We start from the raw sequence: 18720 nt of genomic DNA on the forward strand, positions 1-18720 counted from the left end.
TTACCAGCTATTGAGCTTAGACAATTTACTTATCCTCTTGGAAGCCCTTTTCTCATTTCTATGTAGATAATAGAACCTACCTCTAGGGCTCTTGAGAAGATGAAGAGACAGAAATTTATTTGCAAGGCCCCTACCTAGTATACCACTCTATATATGGCAGCTGGGAGTTTCCCAAGAGGTACCCTTTGGCTGCAAAGGGCTATACCACATGACTGGTCTCATGTCTGTGTCCTTTCAGTCCCCAGCCCCGCTCCATCTTATTTCTTACTGTGTGGTTGCTGATCGGCTCCATCCTTTGCCTTCTCCAAGGCTGGAATCAAGAGAAAAAATTCTAACTCTTGGGGCCACAGAGTCCCTCCCTCTCTCTCCCGGTTTCTCATCTCAGGGGCTCAGTTCACCCTCTAGTCATTCATTAAGCACCCATAGTGTGTGGACCTCTAAAAGGCCCCTTTTAGATCCCAGACCAATTCCCTAGACTCTGGGATGCCCCTCAGCACTGATTAGTCTTTGCAGTTGCCTCTGGCCATCTTGGGAAGCAGTGATCAAAGAGGGTCTGGTCTAGGTTGTTCTGTGGGGCAAGAGGCTGCCTCTGGGAGAAGTTCTGTCAAGGAGTTCTGGGTTGGAGGCAATCTTCTACTTCCTAAGGAAGGAACCAGGGAGTCAAAAGGACTAGAAACAAATTTGGCCAACTTGAAAGTTCTGAACAAAGCTGGCTTCAATCATCTAAGAGAGAGTTAATTCATTCGCTCACTCACTCATTCATTTATTCAAACTTTAGCAGGCACTAACTTGGACTCAAGATGAATAGAATGAATCTTGGTCCTTATTCTCTGGAATTCACGTTGAATTGGTGAGAGATACATAAACAGTTTGTTAAAATACAGCACAGAAACAAAAACTACATAACATTGCTAAAAGAAATCAAAGGAGATCTAAATAGGTGGAAAGACTTTCCCTGCTCATGGATAGGAAGGCTAAATATAGTTAAGATGTCAATTCTTCAAACTGATCTACAGAGTCAATACAGTACCAATCAAAATTCCAACAACCTACTTTGAGGATTTGGAAAAGCTAACTACCAAATTCATCTGGAAGGGAAAGAGACCCCGAATAGCTAAAACCATCCTAAAAAAGAACGAAGTAGGGAAGGATTAACACCCCCTGACTTTAAAACCTATTATAAAGCCATAGTGGTCAAAACAGCATGGTACTGGCAGAAAGACAGAAGCATTGGATCAAAAGAATCAAATTGAGAGTGCAGAAATTAGGCCAATAAATTTATGGTCAACTGATTTTTGACAAGGCCCCCAAATCCTCTAAACTGGGACAAAATAGTCTTTTCAATAATTTGGCATGGAAGAACTGGATATCAATAGCCAAGAAAATGAAAGAGGACCCCTATCTTATAACCCTACACAAAAATTAACTCAAAGTGGATCAAGCATCTAAATATAAGAACTAGCACCATAAAGCTTCTAGAAGAAAATGTAGGGAAACATCTTCAAGACCTAGTAATAGGAGGTAGCTTCCTAAACTTTATACCCAAAACACAAGCAACAAAAGACAAAATAGATCAATGGAAACTCCTCAGAATCAAATGCTTCTGCACCTCAAAAGACTTTGTCAAAAAGGTGAAGAGACAGCCAACTCAATGGGAGGAAATATTTGGAAATCACATATCAGACAAAGGTTTGATTTCCTGTATATACAAAGAAATCATACAACTCAACAACAAAAGAACAAACAACCCAGTTATAAAGTGGGCTAAAGATACGAATAAGCACTTTTCTGAAGACCAAATACAGATGGCTCAAAAGCACATGAACAGATGCTCATTTTCACTCGAAAACAATAATATATATATATAGCACAATGACCCTTATAATAGAGGGAAGAGCAGTGTGTGGAGAACTAGAGGGGGTGCTGACAAACTCTGCCTGGCAAGTTGGGAAACTTCTAAAAGGGGTGGTGGCCTCTCTCTTGCTCTAGCTCTTCTACTTCTGCCCATCTGTCTCCATGTATGTTCCTCTGTTCCTTTCTCTCTCATTTTCTGTATTTGAAAAAGCTAAAGAACTTCAGGCTCCTTCTTCTCTGATGCCAACCAACTCCAAAGGCTTTGTCCAGGGTTTCTCAGATATTTAAGGAGTGGGATCATGAAACCCTGAGTCTTCTGTACATTGTTTTTAAGGCATGGCCCCATCCCAGTCCCCTGCACTATAGTGTCATATTCCTCTGTTAGCCACAAGGTTCAGGCCCAGAGTTAACAGAGCAAAGCCCCAGAGGCAAAGCACCAGCAGCAATACTAACATAACTCATGCCTTTGTATTTTTCAAACACCATGAAGGGAACACAGGTCTGAGCAAACCCATAAACAGGTCTGTCCTCCTCCATTGGTGGGGGAGGGATGCAGATGAGTGGACCAAGCAACATCCCATTGGTCAGCAGGGGAAGGGGAAACACTGGAGACACTTGAGTTGCTTGTTTTTTATACCATCGAACAGGCTTAAAACAAAGTCAGTGTCCAGCAGTTGGTGATTTGGGAAGAGGGCAAATAAGGGTGGGAGGGAACGGCTCTTTGGAACCAGAACTGACCCCTCTGTCCCTTTCAGAGTGCCCATGTGAAGTGTTACCGCCTCCACTGCCCACCTGTCCACTGTCCCCAGCCTGTGACTGAGCCACAGCAATGCTGTCCCAGGTGTGTGGGTAAGTAGCCTGGCTCGGTCCGCTTCTCCAGCCTCCCCAGTACTCTACCAAGCCTTGCCTTATTCCAGTGCAGGCCCCTGGAATGAGAGCTGCTGAGATACAAAAAGCTCAGGAGAAGAGACATCCCCATGGAGGTCTGGGTTGAAGGCAACCTTCTACTTCCTAAGGAGGTGTGCATGGCAGGAGGGAGAAAATGTAAACAATGCCAAAGGAAATAGGGGCTTGCCTGACCTGGTGATGGGCACACTTGGGTTCCAATCTGTCTCTGGCCGGCCTGAGTCAGAGGGAATGGACATATCTCTGTGAGTGGAAATGAGTGAGCCCAGGCCAGGAGGCCCTGAAGAAAAACTGCCAGGGGATTCCCACCCTGGGCTGGGAATGACTGGAAGAGTTGGGGAAGATGTGCTTTGAGCTGTCTCCCAGGGCTGAGATTCTTGGCCCCTGGGTTCTGATGCTAAATGTCTATGACTGTGTGATTTTAACACTCTGAGATTCTAGGAAGTAAAGAGAGAGGAGATGGCATGAGAAGAAACTGGCATACCAAGTGGCCAGTGAGGGGTAGCTGGGGAAAGGAGACTTAGAAGGGCAGACAGATGTAGAAAGGAGAACTGATGTTTAGAAGCATCAAGAGGTTGATATAAAGAGGCCTCCAGATGTTTGCCTCAGCTCCAGGCTTTGGAACCTGGATTCCCTGGTATGCTAGAGACCCATATGGAAGATGTGTGTGAAGGGACTTATTTTCTTAGTGGGACCCCAGTAGGGAGCTGACGAAACTCTGACTCAGGTTATAGAGATGCCCAGGGGAGTAGGGGCTCTGAGCTTCATCCTTCCCCATCGAGGGGGCATCATACCTCTTCTTCCTTGAATGCTCTTCACTCCCTTTCTCTTTCCATTCCCTGCCCCTTTGTCTGCATGGCCCAACTTGTTCTTCAAAACTCAGCTCAGCCTCAGGCCCTTCAGGAAGCCTTCCCTGCCCCCAGCCTCCTTGGTGGAGTTAGGGACCCCTTGTCTGTGTTGCCACAACATCTGTGCTTCTGTCTGCCTTAGCCCTCACCGTACTGTTGCCAGTATCAGGGCTGGCCCAGATACTGAGTGGGGAGCCATGCGAGGAAGTAACATACCCTCAGATGTAGGTATCAGCAGGACCTCTTGGGCTGTTGATTTGGGAAATGGCTGGGAAGGCTGAGGCCAGAGCTCTGTTTAAATGCCAAGATGGGATAAAATGCAAAAGCTTCAGAAAAGTGGCCTAATGAAATCTGTCAAAGCTCTTAGATCCATATGAAAGCTCAATTTTTTTCTTCCTTCTGCCCCTCCTCATCTGCAGAACCTCACACCCCCTCTGGGCTCCGGGCACCCCCAAAGTCCTGCCAGCACAACGGGACCATGTACCAACACGGAGAGATCTTCAGTGCCCGCGAGCTGTTCCCTGCTCGCCTGCCCAACCAGTGTGTCCTGTGCAGCTGTACAGTAAGAACTTCTTTCCCCTTACCCCAAGCCAGTGGTCCAGGCCTGCGACAAACACAGAAGTGTAGACTGCAGGGACGTTGCTCTCCCTGGTTAATGGTAAAGTGAGAATGAGTGGGCTCAGTAAGAAGGGAAGTCCGGCGGCTGGAGTTCGGAGAGTCCTGCCCTAGCTGGGCCAGCTGGCCCTCCTGTGAGCTCCCACACCCTCCTGAGCTTCCTTGGTTATAGCACAGGTCACCTCATACTGACATGACACTTTCCCTTTTCTGTTTCCCCTCCTAGACGCTACACTCCTTGTGGGGAGGGAACATACCCAATTCATTTCTGTTTCTTCTGCTGCTCCCAGGTCAGGGCGTGGCATTCAGAGGATGTCTGTAATGATTGTTGAATAAAAGAGTGAATGAGTGAATGAAACAGTAAAATGATCATTTATCAGTCCTGGGGACCAGAGGCAGGGCCAAACTTGTTGGTGGCAAAGGGAATTTGATTTGAGGCTGCTTAAACTCCCCCTGTCTGGGGTCAGCCAAGCAGGGCATGAGCCAGCAAATCTTCACCCTCTTCTTGGGAAGGTTCTTAGGCCTGGCCCTGCTGCAGGTTTGCAGGTGGCTTTCAGCTTGTTATTCCCCAACTCTAACGCACCCAGATCTACCAGGGGATCTCTAATGCTCTCTCTGTTTTAAATAACCATTTAATTTTTCAGTGATGCAAAGTAAGAGGTCTGGACTAGATGTCAGAGACCCATATTTGAGCCCCAGCTTTGCCATGATTCCCTGTGGGACCTTAAGTGAGTCTCTTCTCCTCTTGGGGCCAATCTCCCCATCTTTTCAGTGAGAAGAACCCAACAATTTGAGGTTCTGAATCTTAAAGTTTTAATGCTTCAAAGCAAATAGCTTACAAATAAGGAGGAGTGGCTACTTATAAATCAACCTTGTGAGTGATTATTTTTGTAGAGCCTGAGCCTTTTGCAGGGGCCTAGTACTTTGAACCTACTAGGTTCTTGTGTTTACATATAATATCCCGATCTTCTGAGGAGAATGACATCATGATTCCTATTTCTCAGATGAAGAAACTGATGTTCAGAGAGGTTAAGGGACTTAGCTAAGATTACACAGCCAGTCAGTGGCAGAGTCAGAATTCAGACCCAAGCCTACATGACTCCAAATCCCATGTTCTTTTTATTGCCTCATGCTGATTCCTATGAAGGGACAAGGACCTGGATTAGGAAGGGGCTGTGGAAAGAGACAGAAGTGATAGTGGCAGGGTGGTAAGAGTCTTCTTATGAAGGATCTAGGATCCCCTCACCACTCCAGGTTCAGTGAAAATTTAGGGAGAGAACATGTAAAAATGCTTTGAAAGCCGAAGGATGAATATTACCTTCAGGGCCTGGAGTGAGCAGAGAGGACTCTCCTCTGAGTGGGCTAGGCCTTACTCAGGAAGCTCAGCTGCTCCCTGCATCACCTGTCAAGGGAGACCACAAAGCCATTTGACCCATGGGAAGGGCCTGTCCTAGCCCCAAAGTGTAGTGATCATAATGCGTTTTCCAGCCATTCTTTGTTCTGTCTCTCAGGAGGGACAGATCTACTGTGGCCTTATGACCTGCCCTGAACCAGGCTGCCCTGCACCCCTCCCGCTGCCTGACTCCTGCTGCCAGGCCTGTGAAGGTGAGTCTGTCCCCAGATCTGGCACTGCCCATCCTTATCTCCAACCCATGCTCCTAGCCATGGATTATTGGAACTGGAAGAAGCCCCAGGGGACACCCAGCATATAGCAGGCCACTGCTTCCTGGAAGACGGTGTCTTAACTTAGGCTCCCCTGAAAGTACAGCTTGTGGCAAAAGCTGATGTGCAATTATTTTTTATAGAAATCCCAGGGAGCAGGAATGAGAGAAAGGGGCAGTGAAGCAGGGAAGAAAAGAGGCAACACTAGAATAGATGATAGAGCTGCTCTCTGCTTGATTCCAAGTATGATTGATTGCTCTAAGTAGTCTGCTTCTCAGAAAAGTCTGGGGATGGTAGTGAAAGAGGTAAAAGTCTCTCCACCAGCCACCATTTCTCACTGATCAAAAGCTCACCGCAAGGGCGTTAATTCCTTTGCACTCCCCTATCACCCACATGCATATGCGGGTGATAGGAAACCCTGCAAGCAGGAGGCAAGGGTGGGGCCATGGGATAGGATAAGAAGTGAAGGGTGGGAGACATGGACATGAGGTGCTGGAGTGAGGCACAGGTACTTGAAGAGGTATTGTCAGGTAAGCCCAAGGGAAGATAGTTGGAGCCCATGCAGAGTGGGGTGCTGCAGCAGTGGCTGCAACAAGTGGAGAATGTCCCTGAAATCAGATGAGGCCAAGAGGATCAGATGTGGCACATAAGATGGATCTGATACAGGCAGACACCACATCTCCTGCTCCTGTCTTCCTCATGGCAGAGCTGGGCACAGGAATGGGCTCACTGGGACTCAGAACATATCTGTCCAGCTGAATCCAGGTAGAATCTCTGTATGAAACAAAGACACTAATATATCAGCTAATAAAGGGCAAATTGAGCTTGAGCAGAATGAAATGCACAGATGGTTAGACTGTCCTCTGTGGACTAGGGTAGTCAGGGAAAACTTCCTGGAAGAGGTGGCAGTCAGGTGGTGAAGGGGGTACCACAGTAAAGTGCTTCCCCAGACGTTGGTGTTATGGAAGGCCATTGGACCAGGAGTGAGGTGCCCCTAATTTCAGTCCTGATTCTTTCAGTTAACTCTTGCAAATTCCCTCCTATCTCTGGGCCTCACTTGAGCCATGTGCAGAATGAGAGGTTGGCCTGAAAGATTTTCTGATTCTAATGTTCTAGGTCCTTGAACCAAGAACATTCAATGGGAGCCAAACTGTAGAATGGGGCAGGAGCTAGCAAGAGAGACACAGGATTTTAGGAAGCTACTGAGCTCCAAAGGGCATTGTGTGCTGGCTCCCCAGGGGAATGAGAGATGAAGAAGTAAGTGGTAGGGTATTAAAGCTGTCAGAGGGTTGAGGGTGCAGGGGGACTGGAAGGCAGGGGCTTGGGAATGTATTGTGTAAACCAAGGCCTCATGATTTCAAGTGTGGCTGGGTAGAGTGGCAGCCCCAAGGTCTAGAGCTAAGCAACCTGTAGGGAGGGATTCTGGGCCCTCAGGCCATCAATGGCAGGCACTGAGTCTTATGGCCAGTGTCACAAAGAGGTGACTTTAAGTAAGATCTCAGCAAGAGGCCCTGACCCAGCCAGGCAGTCCCAATGGTGAGCAGGAGGTTAATGGGGGGAAACTAAGGCAGTTTTAGGAAGTTAGCCCAACAAGGTGAGGAGAGGCTGTAATGAGAAATGGGAGGAAGTTCCCATGGGAACAAAAGGACCAGCTGGTGAGCTGGGGCTGCAGTAGTGGCTGTGGATCTTAGCAAGGCAGAGCCTGTACATGGAGGCCTGTAGGGCACTAGCCAGCAAGACTGAGGAAGCCAAAGCTGAACCAAATTCTCTTTGGGTTTCTAGATGGGTCGAGTGAGCAACCAGCGGAAGAGGACACCATGCAGTCACCCCGTGAGGTGGTGAGTGCACAGCTTAGCGGATATGGTAGGGAGAGGAGGTGAGGGTGGGGGTATCAAGACCTAAATCTCCATGACTCTAGTGCAGGCAATGCCAGTTATTACCCTCACTTCTCATTTGTCCCCTGAGTCAGCTACTTTAGCCCCTGCCATGTTCCAGGCCCTCCTTAACCCAGCCAGGGCCATGGTTAGTGGGCCAGGTGGGGCCTTGGAGGAAAACAGTTTCCCACATAGTGCAGGAGCAGGCCCCAGACTTCCTGATTTCCCTTCTGTGAAGCTCTCTGGCACCATTCCATCCAGAACCTATGTCTGTCCTTAGCTCAGGCTGCCTCCAGGAGCATGTTCCCTGAGCAAAGAATGGCTTCTGATGTGGGCCAGCCTTCGACACCCAGCTCCTGAGATAGCAGTGCTTTGACTGCAGTCTGCCTCTCCATGCCCCATTCTATCTTGGCCCATCTTGATCTAGGTTTAGGGTTAAGATGGGGAGTGGTGGCCTGACTATCAAGCTCTCTATGCTCTGAGAGAGTAAGAGGGAGAGTGGACTCATATGTGGACTCAAGTCCCTGACATCTGTTATGTCATGTCTACAATGTGAACAATTTGACCTGTTCTTTCAGCCCAGGTTGCCTGGCCCCTGGGATACTGGAGTCTGGGCTCCCCTTCCCAGAGCTTCCCCAGGGTTCTGTGCTCAACCTTCTTCTCTGCCAGCACATCCTCCCCTCCCAGGCTGGGCATTCTCACCTGAAGCCTTGGGCTGCAGAGGCTGAGCCATTTCATTCCCTTAATTTCCCATCGTCCCCTTAGGTCAGCAGTGTGCTAAATGAAACCCACCCAGGCTTAGTTCCAGGCTACTTACTGGCTTGCTGGATGACTTGGGCAATTCTCCATTTGGGAGTTGAGCTCTTTGATTCCTTCTTGCCTCTGTTCCACTTGACAAATGTTTCCCTTGGCCCTCCTATGTGTCTGAGTCTGTCTCGGGGCCTGGAATACAGACTCCACTCTAGGGAGCTCTTGTGGACACTGTCTTTGGGCCATCAAAGGACTGACTCCAAGACTGTATGGGGCAGGAATGGACTATAGAAGGAATGTGAGTTACTCTGGGTCAACAAAAAGGCCCTGCCCCTTGTATCTAGCCCTCTCCCATGGCCTGGTACTGTCCAGTCCCCAAACTGTGAGTTGTGAAGTTCTCACCCCTTAAGCTGCCCTTACCACACACACTTTGCTGTCACTACCAGCCCTCCAAGCACCTGGTTTGAAAGCGCAGGGCCTCTGGGCCTCGGCAAGGGTTCAGGAAAGGGGACCTAGACTCTGGAGACCTTTGTCTCTGGGTGGGACCTGCTGCAAGTGTCCCCACCCAATAGGACTCCAGGGCCTGATGGGATCCCTCCTTTTCTTCCATTACCTACGTCTTCTCAATCAGAGAATTTCCTGAACTTCATCCTCCCTACATTCTTACCTTCTGTTTCTTACATATTAAGTTCTCCATGTCCCTAATTAATTATACCTCCCAGCACCCTCTCCTTACCTGCCAGCACCCCACAACTCAAAGGCTCTGGTTCTGACAAGGCCTAAGAAGCACCTGGTGGAGATTGGATTTCCAAATCCCTAGCCTCTGAGACTTTCCAGAGACCTGTTGCTGAGAGTATCTGAGGCACCTCTAGATCTTCTTTCTATCCCTGGCCTGTGCCCACTCCTCACTGGGAAGCCATGCTGGTGTTCACCCTCGGGCCTCTCACGACAGCCTCTATCTTGCTGCTCCTCCAGCTGGCAGTGGCCTGTCGCATTCGGTGATCTTCACCCTTCCTGCCATTCGCAGAGACAACCCCAGGATCCGTGTTCAGGTGACAGCGGGAGAAAGAGAGGCCTGGGCACCCCAGCACCCACTGTCCTCAGCTCCCCTCTGGGCTTCATCCCTCGTCACTTCCGACCAAAAGGGGCAGGCAGCACCACAGTCAAGATCGTCCTGAAGGAGAAGCATAAGAAAGGTGGGGACTGGAACCTCTTCTAATCTATGAAGTAGGAAAGGGGGGCCCTGCCTGCTCCCCCTCCCGTTCCCCCCTTCAGCAGTCCCCCACCCCCACCTCCCCACCAACCTGGCCAGCTTGTGGACTGCTACAACATCAAAATGGAGAGCTCTTTGTAGGGAAAGGTTTAACCCCCTGTTTGACAGATGAGGACACTGAGGGTCAGAATAGTGAGTCAGGTTTAACCCCCCATTTGACAGATGAGGACAAGGACACTGAGGGTCAGAGTAGTGAGTCAGAGTCAGAACTAGAACTGGAACCCAAGCATTCCGACTCCCCTGTCAGTACAATTACTTTTTTGAGCATCTGCCATGTCTTTGCCAGGAAATGAGGATTAAAGAACAGAGAGATGAAAAATGGTCCCTGCCCTGGAGGGATTCAGAGACTAGTCAGAGAGACATTTATAAATGAATGACCATAATACAAGGAAGCGCAGGGGGAAAGGAAGGAAGGATTGGAGCGGGGCTGTGCGAGGACAGTCAGGGTGGAGTGGGGAAGGAGGCCAGATGGGCAGCTATGGCAGCAGGAGGGAGGAGAGAACCCTCAGTGCGGGGCACCCCGACTGGTGGGCAGAAGCAGTCGTGGTGGTGATCAACTTCCAGCCCTGCTTTGTACTGATGGGACATTGAGGCTGAGAAAGGAAAGGGACCTGCCAGAGCAGGCACAGCCAGATAATGACAGAACTTGACCCGGCTTCTCATGACTGCCAGGCCAACACTCTCCTTGCTCCACCAGAGGTGCCCAATGAAGCATAAGAAAGGTGGGGAAAGACTCTTTCTCTTGGGCATCTCCTCACTGGGCCCATCCCAGCCCCAAGTGCTGAGATAAGGGAGAGGTCAGTGATGGGGGATGGGCTTTATACCCTGCCCTTCACTCTGCAGGCAGTGTGGCTGGGCCAGTCTGGTGGAGTGGGGGCTCCCTGAGGCCCCACCCCACCCACTGCTGGGCGAGAAGCTCCGGCCCAGGTCCAAAGCACTGACCCACCTCCCTTCCTGCTCTCCTTGGCGCAGCCTGTGTGCATGGCGGGAAAACATACTCCCACGGGGAGGTGTGGCACCCGGCCTTCCGCTCCTTCGGACCCCTGCCCTGCATCCTGTGCACCTGTCAGGATGGCCGCCAGGACTGCCAGCGCGTGACCTGCCCCACTGAGTACCCCTGTCATCACCCCGAGAAAGTGGCCGGGAAGTGCTGCAAGATCTGCCCAGGTATAAGGAGATGCCGCGGGCAGGGAGGGTGCTGGCCGGAACGAGTCCTGGTTCTCTCCTCCCAGGGTCACAGACACTCAGAACATCTCACACAATGAAGGACCTGGACTCAGAGCCACCAAATGCAGGGTTTACAGAAGCACAGGAGTAGAAAGTGTCAGGCTCACAAACTACCAGATTTATGGGACTATCAAAAGTTACAGTCATAGATTCAGAGGCTTTTAAACACATGCATAGAATCAGATAATGTTTTGAATTCCATGAAGTCATAAAATCTTAGTGTATTAGGACTTTTAAGGGTAATAGCCAATATTTATTGAACATTTATAGTACACCAGGTAGGTGTTTTGCACTTGAATTCCTTTAGGAATCCTCACCAAAAGGAACAGAGTAGGTAACTTTATCTCCTTTTTATAGAATGAGGAGATACATACCTTGTCCAAAGTCAGAGAGCTGTACGTGACAGAGATGGGATCACCCCAAAGCTTCCTATCAATTTCACCTTTCATCAACAAGTGGAAAAACTGAAACCAGAGAAGAGAAATGACTTTCCTAAGACATGCAGCAAAGCAGTAGTGGCGCTGGAACTAGACTTGCTGGCTGGGTTCTTTTAATAATGTCATGTGACCCTAGGATTAACAAGTCTGTAGAAGAGACCCTTGGAGTATCTCATTAAGAAGAGGGGCAGTGGTTTTCAACGACAGTACGGTGAGGTTCAGGCGCCTCCCACCTCTCAAGCCGGGAAGGCAGGTGGGGAGACTGTGAGAGCCGAGCCTGGGGCCCAGCTATATCTGGTGAGAGGGCTAGGTTTGCCAAACTGAAAGGAAGAGAAGGGGAAAGAAAAAGAGAGAAAAGGAAAGAAACATGCATTGAGCACCTACTGTGTGCTGGCTATTGTACTGTGATTTCACACATTTTATTTAATCATCACAACTGAGTTATTGCACAAATGAGATAAATGAGTGACTAAATTTATCCTAAGTTTCCATCTATCCCAGAATTTAATGTCAGGAAATTTGAGTCATAAGTAGCATGCTTACTTAACTTACTGTTGTGAGTGTGAACAATTTGTTTTACTGCTCTGAGCCTCGGCCCCGTGCTGATGAACGTCATTTATGAATTGTAAGTGAACTTCAAACAAAAGGAATAACTTTTTATCAGAGTAATACCCTAAGGGGAGAGGATCACGGAGGGAGTATAACGGGAATAGGGGTTGGAATACAGTGAGAAGTGGGGGGTTCAACTTGAACTCTTTTTGAGACTGGCTGAGGCTCACTCCTGGGCTCCCTCAAATTGTACCTGGCCTTGGGCTCCACCTCCAGACTCCAGGCCCTTTCCCTGTAGAAACAGTAGACATCCAGACGGACTTCGTGATTAGCTCCTCTAGAGGGGTGGGGATGTGGGACTTAGTCCTTCAGTCCCTGAAAGATGTCGGGGAGATGGGTAGGTGCAAAGTCCTGGCCAATACCCTCAGACTGCCTGCACCACGAGACTTTACAACTGGGTCCAATTTGGCACCCCAATCCTTCCGACCATCACCATGACCATCTACAGCCCCCTCCCGCCATCCCAGCCATGCCATCACCATCTCCACCCCCTCACAAACCTTTCACCCTGTGAAAGGTGCTCACTGACAGCCCGTGCTTAGTAGTATGCCTGACTCGAGAGGCTTTTAGGACTTGGTTCCTTTTACCTTGTGGGTCTTTTTAAATAGAAAAAAACATACACACGTGAAAAAAAAATAATTCAAGGCAGCATGGGATTAAGGACATGAGTGAGCAGCATAAGTAAGAAGTGTTTTAAAAACTATCAGTGGACTTGAAAGCCTGAAATTTTTTAAAAAAAAAAGAGAGAAACTGTGGCTGAGAGGTGTCAGGGTGGGCTGAGCAGTTCCAGGTGGGCTGAGCCATTGCCAGGAGGACGTGGAAGGCAAGCTGGTTCCGGAAGGATGAGAAACGAGAGGTAACTGGTGGAGATGCCCCTCTGTGCTCCCCAGAGACCTCCTTCTCTTCCCAGGGGCACCAGTGCTTTCCCGGGGACTGTAGAGACACTGAGGGGGGTGTCAGACCAGTGGCCCATTTCCTGGGCCTACCAGGGGTGGGGAGACAGAGCGTTCACAAGCTCCTTGTCTCTCCCAGAGGACCAGGCAGACCCTGGCCACAGTGAGATCAGTGCCACCAGGTGTCCGAAGGCACCCGGCCGGGTCCTCGTCCACACGTCGGTGTCCCCAAGCCCAGACAGCCTGCACCGCTTTGCCCTTGAGCGTGAGGGCTCTGACCAGGTGGAGATCTACCTTTGGAAGCTGGTAAAAGGTGAGCATTGGCCCCTGCCCAGCTGGTATACCTCTGACCTGTCCCCCTCTGCATACTCTGCAGGGGCCTTAGGGGTGTCGTGTTGATCGGGTGCCCCTGTTCCAGCAACACCTACTTCTGGCTGCCCTTCCAGATATTAGAATTCCTGATCCCAGCTACAGGAAAGCAGTGGTTCTGAGTCTGTGGTTGTCCAATACTTCTGATAAGCTCATTCTCTGTAAGATGCCAAGGCCTCGAATTGCTCCCTCTCCTGGGAGGATGGGGTTGTTGCATCTTGAAAGAAGCCAGGAAAAGGGTAGCACTACCCTGATGAAAGAAATAGATCTCTCATGTAGAATTGTAGCTTGCTGTGAAGTCAGCCAGCTGGGAAGATATTTTCAGGCAGGAGGGCCCTCACAGCACCCCGAAAGCAGGAAGGCCTAGTTTCATTTAGCCTTCTCTGCATGGTGGATCCCATCACTCCAAAGTAAATTGACATGAGAATATCTTTTTCATTCCATGAAAAACTCACTCTGTTCAACAGGCTGTTCATATAACCAACTGAAGGTCAAGGGGAGTTTTCACTGAAAGGGAATTTCTGAGAGTTTGGTTTTATGGCTCTTTTTAAAAAAAAAAAAAAAAAAAAAAACATAAATCCCCTGAGTAGAGTAAAATATTAAGCTGCTCTCCAAACAGAAACCTTTGGGGTAAATTAGCTCATAGGTCAATTTCCTCTACTGATGGGTTTGGTTGGGGTCTGGGTGGAGGGGTGGGGGTGGAAGAGAGAAAAATAAGATTAATGATGATAATGGAATAGCAACTATGTACAGCAATTTAGAGTTTACGAAGTGCTTTCACATTCGGTGTCTTATTTAATCCTCCACGATCCTGAGAGTTAGGTATTATTATCCCCATTTTACAGATGAGGAAACTGAGGCTCAGAGAGGTGAAGTACCTGGCCCAAGGCCACACAGCCAGTAAGTGGAGCAGCAGGAGCTAGAGCCCATGTCTTGTGACGTCAGATGCGGCTCTTTCCCTGCTCTACTCTGCCCCCTGTCGTAGAAGGAATGGAGACGAAGAAAGTGGAGCTGTTCAGCCTGGAGAAGAGGAGACTCAGGGGGACAGGACTGCTGGCTTCATGGCTCTGAAGGGCTGCCCCAGGCAGAGGGAACAGCCATGTTCTGAGTGACCTCAAGAGTCAGAACAATAAACAGGGGCTTTGGAAGTAGACCTGGGTTCAAATCCTCAGTCGGCCATCTTTTAACTGTGTGGCCTTGAGCAATCATTTGACCTCTCTGGGCCTCAGTTTTCTCTTCATTTAAGTGGGGAGGAGGGTTTTTGGACAGTTAAATGAAATAACCTACTTACAGTCAGTGACCTATAGAGGTACTAAAAATGCCAATGTCCTCATCCCACCCTACCAGTTGCAGAGACACATTTCAGCTCAGTGAGAGGAAGAACTTTCTCCTTAGAGCCTTCCTACAGTGGAAGGGAGGGAGCCAGGAGGTGTGTAGCTTCAGGGAAAGTGTTGGTTGGTGGGGATTGAGTCATCAGCTGAGGAGTTAAATTCAGTAACCCTCACAGTTCTGGAGCTCTGAGATTCCATTGGTCCCTGGAGAGCTACACGCCCACCAGGTGCTGGGTCCACAGAGTATAATGGGCCCTAGCCTATGTCCTTAGGAACTCATGGCTTAGAAACCTGGGTGCAGCAACTGCTCACTGGGAGCTGAGCTGGGCAGGGCAGGCTTTGTGGAGCACAGGCCTGGGGTTAGAAAGGATTTAGAGAGGCCTAGAGGGGGCAAGGCCTAGAGGGGGCATGGCAGGCAGAGTGGAGCAGCAGCCCCAGAGTCACACTCCAGAGCCCATGCTCTTATGCCCTGTCCCCTGTGGTTAGTATGTAGCAGGCCCTTTGTAGAATGTGCCTCATTGAAGCCACATAAGAAACCTGAGGAGTATGTATTCATGTCCCCATTTTGCAGATAAGAAACCAGAATCTGAGAGAGAAAATGACTTGCTCAGACACAGAGTTTAATCAGTAAAGCAAAGATTCAAACGCAGGTCTAATTGTCCCCAGTGCCACCCCCACAGAAGTGACCTCATGCTTTAAGGACGTACCTGAGATAGGACAAGGTGTGCCAAGGATGGTGCAGAGGGGGACTGCCTCGAGGCCAATCTCATCCACACCAGGCCTAGGAGGGAAGAGACAAGGAGCAGGGACTCCGCACCTTCCCTCTGCCAGGCCCCATCATCCTGTCCATAGCAAACCTCCCCCCCCCCCCACCTTCTAATCCCCTGAGTTGCCTCAATACCCCATCTGCCGCCCATTAGCTCCCTGCCCCAGCCTGAGGGAGTGAAAACAAACATTCCCCGGGTCTGATCCTGAGTGGAAGCAGCTCACTCTTTTTACTCACTCAGAAACTGTGGCAACAGCAGGACTCGGAGGGCTAGGAGGGAGATGGGAGGATGGGGCTGGAGAGGAGAGTAAGTGAATGCTGAAACCGCTGCTGGGCTGGGCCATGCCACAGTGGCTCGGCCCCAGGAACCAGAATCTGAGCAGAGAGTTGGTTTGGGTTTAAGGGCCTTTAGATTCTGGCGTTTCAGAGTAAGGGGGTGTCAGGAGCCTGAATTCCAATCCCTGCTGAGGAAAGGAATGCCCCCTGCAGGCTCCCTGATGTCTCTCCAGTGCTGGGCTGCACATACCCCTCTTCCACCCCCAGACAGTTATTCACTCCTAACACTGTGAGCAGCTCAGCCCAGAGAGGGTTCTTCAAACTGAGCTGAGCCTGACTGGGATGCTATCACCAGCCCCAGCTCTGCCTTGCAGGCCCACAGCCCAGCTGCCCTCAGACCTGACACAGCCCTTCAAAGGACGAGAGGTGCAACCATTGCCCTCAGTTTAGCTTTTGAAGTTAGACCATGCTGTAGAGGCTGCAATGTGGAGTCCACCACGCCCGTGTCACCTCTGCTCCAATTTGTCGATCTCTGGGGCGTGTGCAGTGGCATACCGGGTACAGAAAGGCCTGTCCCCATCTCTCGCTTGTTGTCAGCCTTAGTGATGCAGCTACCAGGCATTTGAAGGAAACAAACTCTCAAGTGTGCTCACCCCTTGCCTTTGGACCAAGTCTGTTTACATCGGGGTCTTTGGCATCTGGGCTGGGGGTCCCAAGGGCAGTGCTGGACATTCCCTGATTATTGGAACTTGGTCCCAGAATCAGTGCTCCCTGTGCTCTCCTTGGCGGGATCCTGCTCTGATTCCCATAAGCAGGGCCAGCTCTTGTTTTCCTGGAGGGCGGTCCTGACCTGCGGAGGCCTGGGTGGTTGCATCTGTTCTTTCTGGCCACAGACTCTGGTGGTAACAGCTGGCGTGACCTCACAGCCCGTGGGTGATGCCATTGGCCCACTCCCCATGGGATGCAAACATCAGAGATCCCTTATTCCCTCTCTGGGCCTAACCTCGACTGAGCACACATATATTTGTTTATCCATCTAACCATAGATTCATTCATTCTACATGTCGTATGTGGGCCAGCCTCTGGGGACTCCAGGAGTTCCCAGTCTGGTACAGAAGGCAGGAACAGACTCGATAATAGCACTTCAGAAACAGGTACAATCAAAATAGAAGCCAAGTGCCCTGAGAAGGATGTTATAACTGCCTGGAGGGTGCATCAGAGAAGACTTCCCAGCTAATGCTTGGAGGATGAGTAGGAGTTCACCTGGAGGATGGGGGCAACACTAGGAAGTGTTCCAGCAGAGAGGCTGGCACATGCAAGGGCTTGACCCCCTCAAGGGACTTCACGTAGCTGGTTAGGGCTGGAGCAAAGGCAAGGCCACTCGGCACTGTGGGGTGAACTGAGACTTGTACTGCAAGAGGTCTACGACTCAGACCCTTGAATTCTTAGTAAGGAAACCTATGGATTTTTATCATAAGTTCTATGCCCAGAGAAAAGCTTGACAAGGCCATACTGGCTAGCCAGCCTGCCTGCCTCGCTCCATCCCTCTTTCTTTCATCCTCTCTTTCCCCCAGTACATGGGTTAGTGGTCTGAGAGCAGGATGGTAATGGTGACAGGAGCAGGGGAGGCAGCGGGAGGGGGTCAAAGAGCATGGCTGTTACTGAAGAGGCCACAGGAGGTCAGGGAAGTGGGATGACAGGGTACTTTGTATGTTTCAAATGCCTGCAGTTACGATTATGGATTAGTGCGGATGGGAGAAGAGAGAAATTTGAATACTTTGACTCTCAAAGTATTTAGGAAATCTAATCAACGGGAATTGGTGTCTGATGGGAATGGGGGTGGGGGAGGGAGGTGACTGGGTCTGTCCCGTGACTAAGTCTCCCTGTTTCACCAGCCGCGAGGTCCTGCGCTTTCCCGCTCATGACCTTGTCTTTGCCCTCAGGAATCTTCCACTTGATTCAGATCAAGAAAGTCAGGAAGCAAGACTTCCAGAAAGAGGCACAGAACTTCCGGCTGCTCACCGGCATCCACGAAGGTGGGACCTGGGGCTGAGGAGCGGAGCCGGGGAAGAAAGCAGGGACAGCAGTCGAGCCTCTCCAGGAGTTCCCAGGCGGCTGGTGCCGGGAGGGGGGAGGGGGGGCCGTCAGCCGCAGACGTCAGTTCCCGACACAGGAATCCAGTGGGCGTCTAGGCCAGAGATTTCCCAACTTGGGAGCGGGAAGGTGAAGCAGAACCGGCTGGATTTGGCCTTAGAGGGTAAGGGGAGACAGGGCTGAGGAGGGGAGAGCCCCCAAACCCTGGCGCTGCCTGTTCCTTTGTACTGGAACTTTTCCCATCAGCCGGTGGGGTTCAACTCCTGAAATCCTCCTATCCGCTTTCATTCTGATAAACTTACAAAGATGGACTCAGGTGGGGCTTCGGGTGGGGGAGGGGAGGTCACAGAGAGGCGTGTCACCAACAGGTGCCAGGATGCGGGCCGGCCCAGCCCGCACACAGACGGAGCCCCTTCTTCTCTCTGGGCTCTAAACCCTGGCCCACTCTGTCCCTCCCTGCCCTACGCTTTCCCCACTCATCTCCTACCCCATTCATTCTGCCTCTGTGAGATACACACGCGCACACACACACACCACCACACCCCTTTCTGCCTTCCTCCATGCAGGTCACTGGAACGTCTTCCTAGCCCAGACACCGGAGCTGAAGGTCACGGCCAGTCCTGACAAAGAGACCAAGACCTTATAATAGAGACGTAAACAGTTGCATATAAGAGCTTTATCATTTTTGTTATTATATATTAATAAATAAGAAGTTGCATTACCCCCTCAAACCCGCCTGCTGAGTTTTTATCCCAGTGCCCTGTGTTTTCTCACTGTGACTCTGCAAGGCAGGCCTGGTTATTATTCTCTCCCCAGGGGTGGAAGCAGATCCAGAAAGGGCAGAGATGGCCCCGGTCCTCTCGGTGAGTCATTGCTGGAGCCAGGGCTAGTACCCCCAGCCTCCTGTCCCAGGGCCTTATCCACCTGTGAGCGCGT

The 18720-nt window shown here is 50.3% G+C and overlaps 1 protein-coding gene and 1 long non-coding RNA gene across 4 annotated transcripts in view; one reads left to right on the forward strand and one right to left on the reverse strand.

Annotated features, from left to right (window-relative positions):
- The window catches only part of CHRDL2 (chordin like 2), a 34973-nt gene extending 16458 nt beyond the window's left edge, over positions 1-18515 (forward strand). For 2 of the 3 annotated variants that reach the window (XM_077113579.1, XM_077113580.1), the window contains exons 3-11: positions 2610-2703; positions 4028-4170; positions 5735-5828; positions 7668-7723; positions 9537-9705; positions 10755-10949; positions 13088-13261; positions 17634-17726; positions 18351-18515. In XM_077113579.1, the coding sequence (XP_076969694.1) occupies positions 2610-2703; positions 4028-4170; positions 5735-5828; positions 7668-7723; positions 9537-9705; positions 10755-10949; positions 13088-13261; positions 17634-17726; positions 18351-18430 (1098 nt within the window). In that variant the 3' untranslated portion in view covers positions 18431-18515. Of the gene's footprint in view, positions 1-2609; positions 2704-4027; positions 4171-5734; positions 5829-7667; positions 7724-9536; positions 9706-10754; positions 10950-13087; positions 13262-14162; positions 14218-17633; positions 17727-18350 lie in introns of all 3 variants that reach the window. The other variant, XM_077113578.1, reaches the window with a different exon arrangement.
- On the reverse strand, positions 6096-17320 carry LOC143644507 (uncharacterized). The gene is made up of 3 exons (XR_013156739.1): positions 15356-17320; positions 11384-11473; positions 6096-9683 (listed from the first exon to the last, which is right to left on the reverse strand). It is a non-coding gene; the product is annotated as an uncharacterized LOC143644507 (long non-coding RNA).
- Positions 18516-18720: the final 205 nt, after the last annotated feature.

The sequence above is a fragment of the Tamandua tetradactyla genome, chromosome 8, assembly GCF_023851605.1.
Source record: "Tamandua tetradactyla isolate mTamTet1 chromosome 8, mTamTet1.pri, whole genome shotgun sequence".
Lineage (NCBI taxonomy): Eukaryota > Metazoa > Chordata > Mammalia > Pilosa > Myrmecophagidae > Tamandua > Tamandua tetradactyla.